Source organism: Carlito syrichta, unplaced genomic scaffold (genome assembly GCF_000164805.1).
Source record: "Carlito syrichta isolate Samal-C Ts95f unplaced genomic scaffold, Tarsius_syrichta-2.0.1 Scaffold303640, whole genome shotgun sequence".
In the NCBI taxonomy this organism is placed as follows: domain Eukaryota; kingdom Metazoa; phylum Chordata; class Mammalia; order Primates; family Tarsiidae; genus Carlito; species Carlito syrichta.
This window is the reverse complement of record NW_007247736.1, coordinates 253016-268297: the sequence shown is the minus strand read 5'-3', so window position 1 is coordinate 268297 and position 15282 is coordinate 253016. Positions and strand designations below refer to the sequence as shown.

At 40.6% G+C, this 15282-nt stretch overlaps 1 protein-coding gene and 1 pseudogene across 4 annotated transcripts in view; both read left to right on the top strand.

Moving 5' to 3' along the window:
- The window catches only part of CUNH11orf49 (chromosome unknown C11orf49 homolog), a 227722-nt gene that overhangs the window by 109295 nt on the left and 103145 nt on the right, over positions 1 to 15282 (top strand). For 2 of the 3 annotated variants that reach the window (XM_008058838.2, XM_021712761.1), the window contains one exon: positions 4265 to 4395. The exons of the other annotated variant lie outside the window; for it this stretch is intronic. In XM_008058838.2, the coding sequence (XP_008057029.1) occupies positions 4265 to 4395 (131 nt within the window). The remainder of the gene's footprint in view (positions 1 to 4264; positions 4396 to 15282) is intronic. 3 annotated transcript variants of the gene reach the window in all.
- Positions 1652 to 2261, top strand: LOC103261212 (annotated as a pseudogene). Its single transcript, XR_002482009.1, has one exon. The product of XR_002482009.1 is annotated as a U1 small nuclear ribonucleoprotein C pseudogene (transcript).

Here is a 15282-nt window from a genome sequence, read left to right as displayed (position 1 = left end):
AATGCATGAAAAAATGAGCTGGGTGGGGTAACGCACACTTGTAGTCCCAGCTACTTGGAAGGCTGAGGCAGAAGGATGGTCTGAGCCCAGCAGGTTGAGGCTGAGGTGGTTGTGATTGTGCCACTGTGTTCAAGCCTGAGTGACAGAGTCTCCAACTCAAAAAAAAGAAGAAAAAGAAATTTTGATATATGCTATGACATTTGTGAACCTTGAAAACATTATTCTTAGTGTAAGAAGCCTGAAAGATGGATATTATATGATTCCATTTATATGAGGTACTTAGAATAGACAAATTTATAGAGGCAGAAAGTAGAATAGAGGTTACCAGGGCCTGGGAAGAAGACAAAAAGGTGTGTTATTGTTTAATGATTATAGGGTTTTTGTTGGGAATGATGCAAAAATTTTGGATATATAGATAGTATTGATGGTTACACAGCATTGTGACCATACATAATGCCACTGAATTGTACATTTATAAATGTTTAAAATGATAATTATATATATTTTACACATTTTTAAAAGTTTTTTTTTTTTGAGTTGGAGTCTCACTCTGTTGCCCAGACTGGAGTGCAGTGGCCGCTCCTGGCCACCGCAGCCTCGACCTGCTGGGCTCCAGCGATCCTTCCGCCTTGGCCTTCCAAGTAGCTGAAATTGCAGACGCGCGCTACCATGCCCGGCTAATTTTTTGATTTATTGTAGAGATGAGGTCTCACCAAGTTACCCAGGCAGGTCTCGAACCCACGGGCTCAAGCAATCCACTCACCTCAGCCTTCCAAGGCACGGGATTACAGGCTGAGCCACCGAGCCCAGCTTAAAAGGTTTTTATTTTATTTTATTATTTATTTATTTATTTATTTTGAGTTGGAGTCTCACTCTGTCGCCCAGACTGGAGTGCAGTGGCCGCTCCTGGCCACCGCAGCCTCAACCTGCTGGGCTCTGGCGATCCTTCCACCACTGCCTTCCAAGTAGCTGGAACTACAGGCGCGCGCTACCACGCCCGGCTCATTTTTGATTTATTGTAGAAATGAGGTCTTGCCAAGTTGCCCAGGCGGGTCTCAAACCCGCAGGCTCAGGCAATCCATTCACCTCAGCCTCCCAAAGGAGCGGGGTTACAGGCTGAGCCACCAAGCCCAGCTTAACTTAAAAACTTTGCTAGCACAATAGAAAGCAAGAAAAGAAGGGAAAAAGACAAAGAATGGTTCCTGGGAAAGATAAAATAAGATATTAGAAATTAATCTGACACACTAAAAAGTCACTCATGAACATACAGAGACTGTAAGGTTGGTAGAGAAACAAAATCTCTTATAAGAGACGTACCTGTGAGTGGATTGCCTGTGCCCGCGGGTTTGAGACCCTCCTGGGCAGCGAGACCTCATCTCTACAATAAATAAAAAAATCAGCCGGGCGTAGTAGCGCATGCCTGTAATTCCGGCTACTTGGAAGGCTGAGGCGGAAGGATCGCCGGAGCCCAGCAGGTCGAGGCTGTGGTGGCCGGGAGCGGCCACTGCACTCCAGTCTGGGTGACAGAGTGAGACTCCAACTCAAAAAAAAAAAAAGAGAGAGACGTACCTAAAACAAAATGACCTAGAAAGGTTTCAATTAAAGGCCTAGAAAAAGATACGACGGGTGGAGCGGAGTGGTCATCGGCCAGCACAGCAACATGCCTAAGCTTTATTGTGACTGCTGCAATACATACCTCACCCATGACTCTCCATCTGTGAGAAAGACACACTGCAGTGGCAGGAAACACAAAGAGAATGTGAAAGACTACTATCAGAAATGGATGGAAGAGCAGACTCAGAGCCTCATTGTCAAAACAACTGCTGCATTTCAACAAGAAAAGATACCTCCTACTCCATTCTCTGCTCCACCTCCTGCAGGGGCGATGATCCCACCTCCACCTAGTCTTCTGGGTTCTCCTCACCCTGGTATGATGCCAGCACCCCATATGGGGGGCCCTCCCATGATGCCAATGATGGGCCCTCCTCCTCCTGGCATGATGCCAGTGGGACCTGCTCCTGGAAATAGGCCACCCATTGGAGGCCACATGCCAATGATGCCTGGGCCTCCACTGATGAAACCTCCTGCCAGTCCTATGGTGGTGCCCACTCGGCCTGGAATGACTCGATCAGACAAATAAGGATGGGGGAGGACTCATCAATTTTATAGTGCTTGTTATACTTCACCAGTAGATCATGGTGACTGAGTGTTTTCTTAATAGCATGTAAGAAAGACTTGCTCCCCTTCCTATCAGAGAATAGTTTTGGAGAGGAAAAAGTACAGTTGTCATTTGTACTGTGAAATGTAAAAATAAAATCGTCAACTTTTTTATTTAAAAACAGGAAAACACTAATAAAAACAAAGCTGGTATTATAATGTTACAATACAAATATCAGACCAAAAACCTGGACTTTTAAAAAACATATAAAATATAGACTCTTAGTTTTTCCAGTGTGGCTACCTGCAAAGATATGTTCTACCTGGTATTACTTACTTACTCTTTCTTATCTTTCTAAATCATCTACCACAAACATTTATGGAGTTGCCTGTGTGTTAGGTAATGTAGCAGAGACAAAAATGAGTACAACCCTAGATTCTTCTTCCATCAAACTTGCAGTCCAGTAGGAGAAAGAAGTCCAGGAACTTCAAAACAGGGCAGCAAGCTGTGAGCACCATTAGAGAGTTACAAGTGGGATATGATGGAAATTGGGCATGGAAGACTGAATCAGGAAAAGACTTGACACAAAATGTGACATTTGAGATGGTCCTAAAAGCTGAACCAAAGGTATAATTTCACAAGACCATGACCTAGACACCAACCCTTTCCCCTTAAAGTATGAAGCACACTTTGGGCTAATTCTTTACTGATAGCTTCATAAATTTAGGCTGCATCGTTATCATTTCAACTTCATTTGCTGGAAATGTAGCCTACTGCATGTACCTGTAACAGATCATTTTCTGTATTTTTCATTTTTTTTTTTTGCTCAAGACAACAGCAGTGCATTGTTAGGTTAACACTTTCATTGCTTTGTAAAAACCTCTCTTCTAATTTTTTGCCAATGATGTCCTCATATTTCCTCATAGTGTCTTAGAAGTAGATTTCTTTGCTAGTTTTCCATGAGGAAAGATGAGTATATAATTCACTTTTAACATAGTACTGTTACTATTAACAGGAAGAAACTAATTTTATCCTAAATGATAACATACTCTATATTAAAGACAGGTTAAACATGTTCCCTGAAGTTGGTCTGGGAGACAGGAAATGGAATACATGGCTCCTGAATGTTTTTCCTGCAAAGTTCAGAGATTCGGAATGTTTTTCCCCTTTAAATGGTCACCAGATGAAAATTGGCATTTGGAATTACCATAGTTCTCTCTGTTGCTTGCCATCTTCAATTTAATGTCTGTTTCTCCACAAAGATTAACATGTTTTCCACTCATGATTTACTTGTCAGGGAATTTAGGAGTTCTTCTGGAACCTGAAGTCTGCTCTGGTAGGAATGATTACTGGATAATTGCCTATTTATTCTCCAGTGGAATTTCCATTTTTAGATTACACTAGGCTCCACAGCCTTTATTTCATTGGCAGGAGAACTCAAAGGCAATGGAGTGTATGTTTTCCCTTCTCTGGCCCAGCTGAAGCAGTGACTCACTCGGGCCCTGGGGCTTTGCTTCATATTCTCGTTTGGGGGCCACTCTACCCTTGTTCTTCTTATTTGCCTTCAGTGTTCTGTTTGGAAGCTTTATATCCTTTGGCACATGGAATTTGTCTCTGGGGTTATTGTCAGGGAGATATACAACACCACTCCCAAACTGGAACAGACAATCCAGTTATGTCCCCATAAGCCATATCATCTTTATGACAGCTGGTATAGGTCAGGGAAAGTACAGAAAGGATATCTTTAAGGAAACATAATTTCAAATGGAGTAAAGGGAGAAGTATTCTCCAGAAAGATATGAGTACCAATGTCATCCAGTTAAAGACGGCAACATTGTTCTCTATGTGAGATACTCTCCTGAGGGATGAGAGCTTCCCCAGTGTGTACATGTGGAAGGTGGGAGGCACGCAAAGGAATTGGTCTCCACATCTTCAGAGAGCTATAGTTATATGAAGAGACTCTCCTTTTTTTTTTTTAAGGAAAAAATAAATTCCCCCCTTTTGGGCAGTAGTTCTCTCTGGTATCAGTCTTTCATTCTGATTCCAGATTCTGATTCTGATTCTGGACTCTACCTAATGATGATTTCTTGATTTTTCTCTTTACAGTTTTAACAGCGTATGCCAGGGAACTCACATTCTCTTTCGAGAATTCAGCTTCATTCAAGCCACCCCCCACAATCGAGTTTCATTTTTACGGGCTTTCTGGAGATGCTTCCGAACTGTGGGCAAAAATGGGGGTAAGTCTTCCCAAATTCCAAATCCTTTTTTTTTTTTGCCTTTCTTTCTTTCTTTCAAACTTCATTTTTCCTATAAATACTATTTGAATGCATGCTATTTAAGGCTTTTGGAATACCTTACATTTGGAGAGTTGTCTATCTTATGTCAGAGATATTATTACTACCACCACCACCATCCTTAATGATACCTATTAAGAACCAAGTGTAGCTCTGAGCACTTTACATGTGTAACCCAAATAATCTTTGTAACAGCACTGGGTAGTAGATACTATAACCCCCATTTTGTAACTAATGAAACCAAGGATCAGAGAGTAACTTGGCAAGGTTATGTAGCAACCCTGGGCATGGATTTATCCCCAGTCTAGCTGCAGAGCCCCTGCTCTTGGCAAATATTAAAATATGTAGTAAATATAAGAAGGAATGTGAATACAAAGAAAGAAACTCCTGAACTGGAGGTGGGATGGAGATGCTCTTTTTGGAGAAGGGAGAGAAAAGTAGATTAGAGGAGGTTCTCCTAAAACTGACTATTGGGTCTAAGCTGGAAGGATGAAGGAGAGAATGGCATTCCAGGCAGAGCGTATGCTGAAACATGAATGAACCCAGAACATTCAACAAACAGAAGATCTGAATGATTAGAGTTTGTGAAGGAGGTTGAGGAGATGAGCCTGTAAAGGAATGAAAGAGCTCCTGAAAGACCTTTTTTTTTGCCATCAAAAAGTTGATGGATTTTATTTTGTGGATAGTACTTGAAGGCTTTTAGATAGGAGAGTGGTGTGATGATAACTGGGAGTTCTGGAAAGATTATTCAAATGGCAGTGTGGAAGATGGTCTAGACTAGAGGTAGGGAATGGAGAAGGCTTGCAGTAATTGAGTGAGAGATAAGAGCCAAACTAAGGCAGTTTCTTAAGCACACTTTCAGAGATAGAACCACAGGATTTGGTGCTATATAAGGTGAGTGAGAAGACCAGTGATAATTTTCAGGTTTCTGGCACAGGCAACTGGTAAGAATATTAGAGGGGCAATAGATCTTGGGGAGAAATATACTGTTTGTTAATTGTAGTAAAATATACACTACATAAAATTGTGATCATATTGTTCCACAACCATCACCACTCTTTATCTTCAGAACTTTTCCATCTTCTCAAATTGAAACTCTATATCCATTAAACATTAACTCTCCATTCATTCCCTCCTCCTGTCATCCCCTAGAAACCACCACTCTACTTTTCGTCTCTATGAAGTCTCTACTCTAGGTACCTCATATAAGTGGAATCATATAATATTTGTCTTTTTGTGATTGGCTTATTTCATTTAGCATAATGCCCTCAAGGTTCATCTGTATCATAGCACTTGTGAGAATTTTCTTCCTTTTTGAGCAAATAGGATTCTATTGCATGTATATCACATTCTGTTTATCCATCCCTCCATTGATTGGTACTAGGGTTGCTTCCACCTTTTGGTTATTGTGAATAATGCAGTATGTTTTTGGTTTATGTGTGTGTGTGTCTGTGGGGGGGGGGGCGGGGCTGGGAGCATGCCACTGCACTCCAGTCTGGGTGACAGAGTGAGACTCCAACTAAAAAAAAAAAAAAAAAAAAGATGTGGGGTACAATTCAGGGTTAGGTATATGAATGTTCATTATGCAGATACCCTTGTTGATGAGGTGTGCCCTCCCTTCCCCAGGCAGATTCCCACTACTGCCGATCTTGCTTCCCTGCCCCACTCCCAGCAGTTTCCCGCCACTGCCAATCCTTTTCTTAGAGCATTATGATAATTGTTCAAGGTCTGCTTATGAGTGAGAACATGTGATACTCAGTTCTTTGTTTCTGTGAAAGATCATAGCATCTAGGTTGCTGTGAAGTTTGTGGTTTTGTTTTTCTTTATGGCTGCATAATATTCCATCGTGTATATGTACCACACTTTTTTATTCAGTCCTCTTTTGATGGGCAGCATGGTTGGTTCCATGTCCTTGCTACTGTGAACAATGCTGTGATAAACATACATGTGCAGGTATCTTTTTTATAGAGTGATTTGACTTCTTCTGGGTACATTCCCAGTAGGGGGATTGCAGGGTCGTATGGAAAGTCGATTTTTAGATCTTTTAGGAATCACCATACTGTTTTCCACAGAGGCTGTACCGGTTTATGCTCCCACCAACAGTGTAGAAGTGTTCCCTTTGAAAATATGGAACGCTTCACAAGTTTGCATGTCATCCTTGCGCAGGAGCCCTGCTAATTAACCTTCTCTGTATCGTTCCAATTTTAGTATATGTGCTGCTGAAGTTAGCACGCAAATCATTTTTATATTTGAACACTTTTAAAAATGATTTGAATCATTTTTATATTTGGTTTGGCATTTCATAATTATATTACAAGGAAAATATTAAGAAAGACACTGAAAATGTCTTTATTGAGACTTTATCTTGGTAAAGCAAAGGGTGAAAACACCCCCATTGGGAGTGTCTGTTTAGAAATGACACTAGATTCTTATATACAGAGTATTAAAATAGATTATATTGCTCCAAAAATTTCAGATTTAGAATCTCTACATCAAAACTTTTTTTTTCAGTTGGTATCTCACTTTGTCATCCAGACTGGTGTGCAGTGACACGATTATGGCTCACCGCAGCCTCAACCTTCTAGGTTCAGGAATCCTTCCACTTCAGCCTCCTGAGTCGCTGGGACTACAGGTGCATGCCATCACGCCTGACTAATTGTTATTTTTTTTTGTAGAAATGAATTCTCACTATGTTTCCCAGGCTGGTCTTGAACTTCTGGGTTCAAGTAATCCTCTTACCTCAGCCTCCCAAAGTGCTGGAATTACAGGTGTGAGCTATCACACTTGACCATACATCAAAACTTTCTTTCACATCTGTTTTCAAGGGCTGTTCTTATTTCCACCTTCATATTTGTGTTTTTGCATATAAGTATTGAATGCCTTTAAGACAGTTTCTATAGTGATCCTAACTTAAAGAAGAGAAAGACCTAAATTACTTCATTCATTCAACACATATTTCTGGTAGTCCTTCTATGTGCCTGACACTGGTACTCCATGCTTTGAGTATAAGATCCCCCACCCTGCTCTAATACTGCTATTTTATATATAACTACTGAACATTTAAAAAAACTCTTTCTACCCAGTATCATATCATTTCAAGTACCCTAAGAAATAGGTAAGATAGGTGGTATTGTGTCCATTTTATAAATAATGAACTTGCAGAATGATTCCACAAAGCTGGAGAGAGAGCCCAGATTTACTGATGTGCTAACGTTCAGTTTCTACTATTTTGACTTTAATCACTGCTTCTTTGACATGACGCTCTAGAGATCATCCATCTGTATTACAGCATTATGCAAGAAGTATTTAGTGTACTGAGGAGAGCACCATTTCCTTACGGAATACATGTACTAATAGGCAAAATCCAATGTGATCTCAATTTTAAGTGAACTAGCTCAGAAAAACTATCCCATTAGTCTCTACATAACCAAAACAGGACGCTGTGAGTGTTTAAGTGAAGTTAGAACTATTTTATCAGATCCTGTTTTTTCCAGTTGCTTATTTAGTCAGCAAATATATATTGTATACCACCTATTGCAGTAATCCCTCTATATATACGAAGGATTGGTTCCAGCACCCCAGCTTATACTAAAATTCATGCATACTCATGGCCTGCAGCTGGCCCTGCAGAACTCATGTATATGAAAAGTTGGTCCTCCATATACATGGGTTTCGCGTCTCGTGAATATGTATTTTCAATCTGCATTTTGTTGGGGGAAGAAGTCCACATATAAATGGACCTGCACAATTCAAACCTGTGTTGTTCAAGGGTCAACTGCATATTGAATAATGGTGTGGACAGCCAGAGCTGGTTCCTGTGATAACATATGGAGATAACTATGGAAAACAGCCTTCAAATAGCCTCAATTTCCCCCCCTGATTTGGAAGTAGGGCCTCTTCAAGAATTTACTATCACAAGGGATTCATACAGCATTTAGACTCTTAGCAGATGTGGGTTTCTTTATCTTTCTAATAGCAGCTGCCAGTGATTCATCCAGCTGCTAAGAGGAAGCAGCTCCAAATTCTCCGTTTCTCCTTGTGCCATAAACAAGACCTAGATTTTGTGCTGGATGTTTATTGTTATGCTTCTTAGTCAGACAGTCTCTGATTTTATTAAATACAACATTGTGTCTAGGTGATCCTCAAATCTTGGTTAAATCAGTTTCATATAGTCTCAGTTTTTTCCAGGAGATTTCAGAACATCTTTCCATCCCAGAATGTGTCAATTCCAATTTTAATCCAGAATGAGTGAAAACTCTTGGAGGCAATGTTCCAAAGGAAAGGATTTATCAAGCCCCTTTTTTTCAATTACAATGCCAAGTACCTACTCACTGGAGCTGCTACTATATTGTTCTACAGATAACTTCCTTAGATCATCATGTGTATATTTTAGCATTATCAAGAGGAAACTGGCTCTTCTGGAAAGTGGTAGCAAAAGAAGAGCAGAGAGTTTCAACATAACATATCTAAAGGTTCGAGACCCACCAGGCAATTTGGTGAGACCTTGTCTCTACGATAAATAAAAAAACTAGCCAGGTGTGATAGCACATGCCTGTAGTTCCGGCTACTTGGAAGGCTGAGGCGGAGGGATCGCCAGCACCCAGCAGGTCAAGGCTGTGGTGGCCAGGAGCATGCCACTGCACTCCAGTCTGGGTGATAGAGTGAGACTTCAACTCAAAAAATAAAAAAATCTAAAAATGAAGGCATATGGAGAAAACTAAGAACCTAATTCCTTTAGACAAGAAACATTTTATTCCAGTTTTTAGCAACTACAGAGATGTAATGTCATTTCTGCATGACTAAGTACTAAATGATGCTAAATTTTTATGTCTGAATTTTAGGTAATCTCATGAAGAGTACAGCGAACTTCTTGCTATCTAGGTGATTTTAGACTCTTGAAGCAAAAAGGCATATTGAAATGTAAAAAAATTTTTAAATTCCACTTCTCACTTTGGTAATTTTTTTCCATGTAGAAAGATTAATTTGAATTTTCTAAATCCTACAAAGTTTGATATCCCCTTGAAGTAAATCTTTACTTCTGTTTTGGGATAGTGGCTCAAAAGAGCATTTGCCCACAGTTTATTTTCTTTTTTTTTTTTGAGTTGGAGTCTCACTCTGTTGCCCAGACTGGAGTGCAGTGGCAGCTCCCAGCCACCACAGCCTCGACCTGCTGGGCTCCGGTGATCCTTCCGCCTCAGCCTTCCAAGTAGCTGGAACTACAGGCATGCGCTACCACGCCCGGCTAATTTTTTTTAATTTATTGTAGAGATGAAGTCTCACTAAGTTGCCCAGGCAGGTCTCAAACCCACGGGCTCAGGCATTCCACTCACCTCAGCCTCCCAAGTAGCCGGAACTACAGGATTACAGGCTGAGCCACCAAGCCCGGCTCACAGTTTATTTTCAATTAAAATTATTTTCAATTAGAATATTGAATGTGTATATGTGTGTGTGTGTGTGTGTGTGTGTGTGTATTTTTTCATTTAAGAAAATAGTGATAGGTACTTCCTCTTCTACTTGAAGAAGGACCTACTAAGGGAATTGTCCTCTTGCTGCAAAATCAAAGTGTCTAAAACAACAGTTTTCAAACATTGGGCAATAGGCAATGGGAACCGTGGGCCCTGAGAGGCAGTTTCCAAGCAAATGGAAATCGTCAAAGAGCTTGACAGTCTTACTGAGTTGAGGAGGCAGAGATTGGAGTTTAGGGAGGCTGAAGTGGCCAGCATTTGCAGGCCAGAATACAAGAGAGGAGGGAGTTGTTCGGTGAGCTCCAGAGAGCTGCAAAGGGGTATGCAAATCTTTGGCTATAAAGTCTGTACATGTGTGGGTTGGAAAAAGAACCACCAGAAACAGTAGGCCAAACAATTTGTGGAGTATACACAGGATTAGGGTTAGTTCACACTTCTACTCTCTAGAGTAGAGAGACCTCAAAATACACAAGACATTGGATAGAGTCTCAACAGCTTAAAAGCAAAAAGGATTAAGCTGATCTGCAAGTAAGTTCTGTGGGCCAGAACAAAATTCAATATTATTTAAAGGAATTCAACAAAATCCAGCACTCAACAATGAAAAATTCTCAAAATCTGACATCCATTTCAAAATTACCAGACCTTAAAAAGAAGCAGGAAAATATGATTCACAGGCTGGAGAAAAATGAATCAATAGAAACACAGACCCAGGAATGATAGAAATGATGGAATTAACTAATAAGGACCTTAAAACAGTTAGTTTATCATATAAGTATGCTCAAGTATATAAAGGAAAACACAAATATGATTAGAAGATAAGTGGAAGATATACTTAAAAGAAGATCTAAATGGAATTTCTAGACATGAAAAATACAATATGTCCTGAAAACGAAATGATAATAATAGCAATTAACATTTTTAAATGCTTCTGTGTAGATTATCCCATTTTTCTTCACAACAATCCTATGTGTTAGGTAGATATATTATCTCCTTTGCACAGAAAATGAAGCTAAGATTTAGAATGTCAAATAAGCTGCTCTAGGTCACACACCTCGTAAGTGAAAAAGATCAGGGTCAGAAGAAGCCAGAAAGCCTGACTCCATACTATATAGTTATTTCCATGTGCCCTATATCAACACTGTATGAGATGCTGGAAATGCAAATGAACAAGTGACAATACTTGCCCTCTAGGAGCTTGCATTCTAAGAGAAGAAGCAGAGTTGTCTAGAAATAGCTTCCATAGAATATAAGTGACTGTTAGAGCCATGTGTAAGATTCAGTAATAGCACAAGGGAGGAAATAGTCCATTTTTCCTGCAGAAATAGATGAAGTCTGTCAAAGAGCAAAGACAGTTGGGATGAATCCTGGAGTAGTAGAATGCTGTTAAGGAAATAAGAAGTACATTCTAAAAGAGAAAACAAGATTTTTGAGCGTATTATGGCATGAAAAGCATGGTTCCTTTAGAAAATGTAAAAATGACTGGTGCTTAACACATAAGAAAGAAACATCATTGTAGTCAATAGGAAATAATGCTGAATGCTTATTGTGTGTCAGCCACTGAGCAAAATGTTATACATGTATTTATTCATTTAATCCACACAACAAACATGAGTTAGTATGGTTAGCATCCTGTTTTATACATTAAGAAATAAGAAACTGAGAGTCAGAGGCTGGGCATGATGGATGACACGTGTAATTCCAGAATTTTGAGAGGCGGAGGTAGGAGGATCACTTGAACCCAGAAGTTTGAGGCTGTAGTGAGCTATGATCAGACCATAGCACTCCAGCCTGGGTGACAGAGCAAGACCTTGTCCCTTAAAAAATAAAAAATAGGCCGAGCTCAGTGGCTCAGCCTGTAACCTCAGCACTTTGGGAGGCCAAGGCGAGTGGCTTGCCTGAGCCCGTGGGTTCGAGACCAGACCGGGCAACTTGACGAGACCTTGTCTCTACAATAAATCAAAAAATTAACCAGGTGTGGTAGAACGTGCCTGTAGCTCCGACTACTTGGAAGGCTGAGGTAGAAAAATCACCAGAGCCCTGTGGGTTGACACTGGGGTGGCTATGAGTGTGTCACTGCACTCCAGCCTGAGTGACAGAGTGAGGATCCAGCTCAAAATAATAAAAGAAAAAAGAGGGAAACTGAGAGTCAAAGAATTAAGTGATTTGCACAAGGCCATAAAGTTTATAAGTAGCATAGCTCACTTTCCAGCCTACATCTTCACAAAGTCTGCATTCTTTTTTTTCTTTTTTTTTTGGGTTGGAGTCTCACTCTGTCACCCAGACTGGAGTGCAGTGGCCGCTCCCGGCCACCGCAGCCTTGACCTGCTGGGCTCCGGCAATCCTTCCGCCTCAGCCTTCCGAGTAGCCGGAATTACAGGCATGTGCTACCACGCCCAGCTGATTTTTTGATTTATTGTAGAGATAAGGTCTCACCAAGTTGCCCAAGCAGGTCTCGAACCCGCGGGTCAGGCAATCCACTCGCCTCAGCCTCCCAAAGGCGCGGGATTACAGGCTGAGCCACTGAGCCCGGCAAGTCTGTATTCTTAACAACTTGGCTGTACTGCCTGAACTCATGCCATCCCAGGTTATGAAGGGCTTTGTGTGCCCTAGAAAGTTCATGCTTTCTTCTTATGTTAGTAGAATCTTCTCAGTCTCTGTGATATTTTCATATGACACTGACAAAAGCATGGAAAATAGAATATACATAGGTAAGAGTGAAGACAGAGATCAGTTAGGAGACTATTACACTGGAACAGAAAGTGTGAAGATGAAGAGCTATTTAAGGAGTTGATTTGACAGAATTTGTTTCTTGATTGGGTGTGTGGTATGGGAGAGGATCAAGAGTGAACACCAGAATCTAAAGTATTGCCATTTTCCTCTCTCCCTTACTTTTTTCCTTTACTTTTTTTTTTTTTTTTTTTTTTGAGAGAGAGGGTCTTACTCTGGTCACCCAGGCTGGTCTCGAACTCCTGGGCTCAAGTGATTCTCCCGCCTCAGCCTCCCAAAGTGCTGAGATTATGGGTATGAGCCACCGTGCCCAGCCTCTTTTTTTTCCCCCACCTTTTATGTTTCACTCTAAATTCACAGTGGTTTTGTCTTCATAGTCTAGATATATTTATTCATTCAACATTTATGTATCAGTTGCTGTGATAAAGCAGTGAGTGGGCCAGACAGAAATTCTTATTCTCATGGACTTTGCAATCTGCTAATCAGAGGATTAACAAAAATCCCTGCTTTTATGAAGTTTACCTTTTAGGAATCAGGAAATTGCAGTGGGTCTGTCTGATTACATGATAGAAATCTGTTGTTTTTTTCTCAAATAGCTGATGTTATGATGGATGAAGTGATCTCAAGGGAAAATGCAGACAATTTAGCCTGAAATAAAACTATTAGTCCGACTTCTCTGTGTAATTGCCTCATATTTCCACTTGATTTTGCATATCTAATCTTCATCCTCACCACTAAAAACCATTTACAGTACTTTATTTCAGGAGTGGGGTGGCTGTCTTGTTTGAATTCTTAAAGAGTAATTATTGCTTTTGTAATTTTTTAAACAAACGAACAAAAGTCCTTCCATGTGGGCTTCACCAGCCAATAATATTCAATTGCTCCAACCAAAGCGTCACCTTCCCTCATTTCCTCCCAGAATCCTGATGTAGACAGTATGCTACTTCTTCCACATTGAATCTGTTTTCTGTCTCCCATTCTCTTTCTTTTTAAAATTTCCCTTCTTTGTTCATATTTACTTGCTTCTTCAAAATATTTTCTCCAGGGAGAAAACTGACAATTAATGTCCCCTCAAATCTTTTACCTCTCTACCTCCAATAACTTTAATCTTTTCCTCTACTTGACTTTCCCATTTTTCAGCTTTGGTTTTTGGGGCTGTCACACATGTCACACATGCTTTGGTCACTATCTTCTCTCCCACCTAAAGCGCCTCACCCTCCATACACAATACCTTTAGATTGCTAACTCCTCTTTATCCTTTTAGGTCTTAGTTTAAAGGGCAACTCCTTATAGAAGTGTCCTCTGTGACTCTCCTTCATTTGAATTATGTCTCCCCATTATTCTTTTTCAAATCATTCTATAGTATAATTTTTAGTCATATCATTTATTATAGTTTCTAAGTATTTATTTGAATGACTCTTAACAAAATCTATCTCCCTTATTAGATTTTAAGCTTTCTGAGGACAAAAACCTTGTTTGCTTTGTCAATAACTATATCCCTAGCACCTAATATAAGTAAGTGATTTCTTTTTTGTTATTTATTTACTTATTTATTTATTGAGTTGGAGTCTCACTCTGTCGCCCAGGCTGGAGTGCAGTGGGATGATCACAGCCCACCACAGTTTTGACCTTCTGGGCCCAGGAGACCTTCCACTTCAGCCTCCTGAGTAGCTGGGACTACAGGCGTGTGCCACCACACCCTGCTAATTTTTTTTATTTTTATAGTGATGGGGTCTTGCTATGTTGCCCAGGCTGGTCTTGAACACCTGGGCTCAAACAATCCTTCCCCCCTCAGCTTCCCAAAGTGCTGGGATTACAGGCGTGAGCCACTGCACCTGGCTCACATTTCTAATTAATGAGTAATCACTTCGGAGAAATTTGTGAACAATCTTTTCAGCTAGTTTTAAAAGTTTTCTGTTTGGAGGAAAATAATGTATCTTATAACATTATATATAAGTTGTTCAATGGTGTTTTTTAACAAGATCAGATAGCTCAAAGGCTGCTGCAGACTGAATTTTTTACCCCTTTCCCAGATTCATGCATTGAAGCCATACCTCCACTGTGATTATATTTGGAGAAAAGTCCTACAGGGAAGTAGTTAAGGTTAAATAAGGTCATAAGGGTAGAGTCCTGATCTGACTCAAAGGATCAGTGTCCTTATAAGAAATCAGGCCAGGCTCGGTGACTCAACCTGTAATCCCAGCACTTTGGAAGGCCAAAGCGAGTGGATCGTCTGAGCCTGCAGGTTCGAGACCAGCCCGGGCAGCTTGGCAAGACCTCGTCTCCACAATAAATCAAAACTTAGCTGGGCATGGTAGCGCGTGCCTATAGTTCCGGCCACTTGAAAGGCTGAGGTGGAAGGATCGCTGGAGCCCAGCAGGTCGATGCTGGGTGGCCGTGAGTGTGCCATTGCACTCCAGCCTGGGTGACAGAGTGAGACTCCAACTCAAAAAAAAAAAAAAAAAGGAAGATATCAGAGAGCTCCCCTCTGCTCCATGTGAGGACATACCTCACCAGACTCAAACCCTGCTGGCACCTTGACTTACACTTACAGTCCCTAGAACTAGGAGAGTATAAATTTCTATTGTTTAAACATCCAATCTATAGTACTTTGTTATGACAACCAGGCAGACTAATA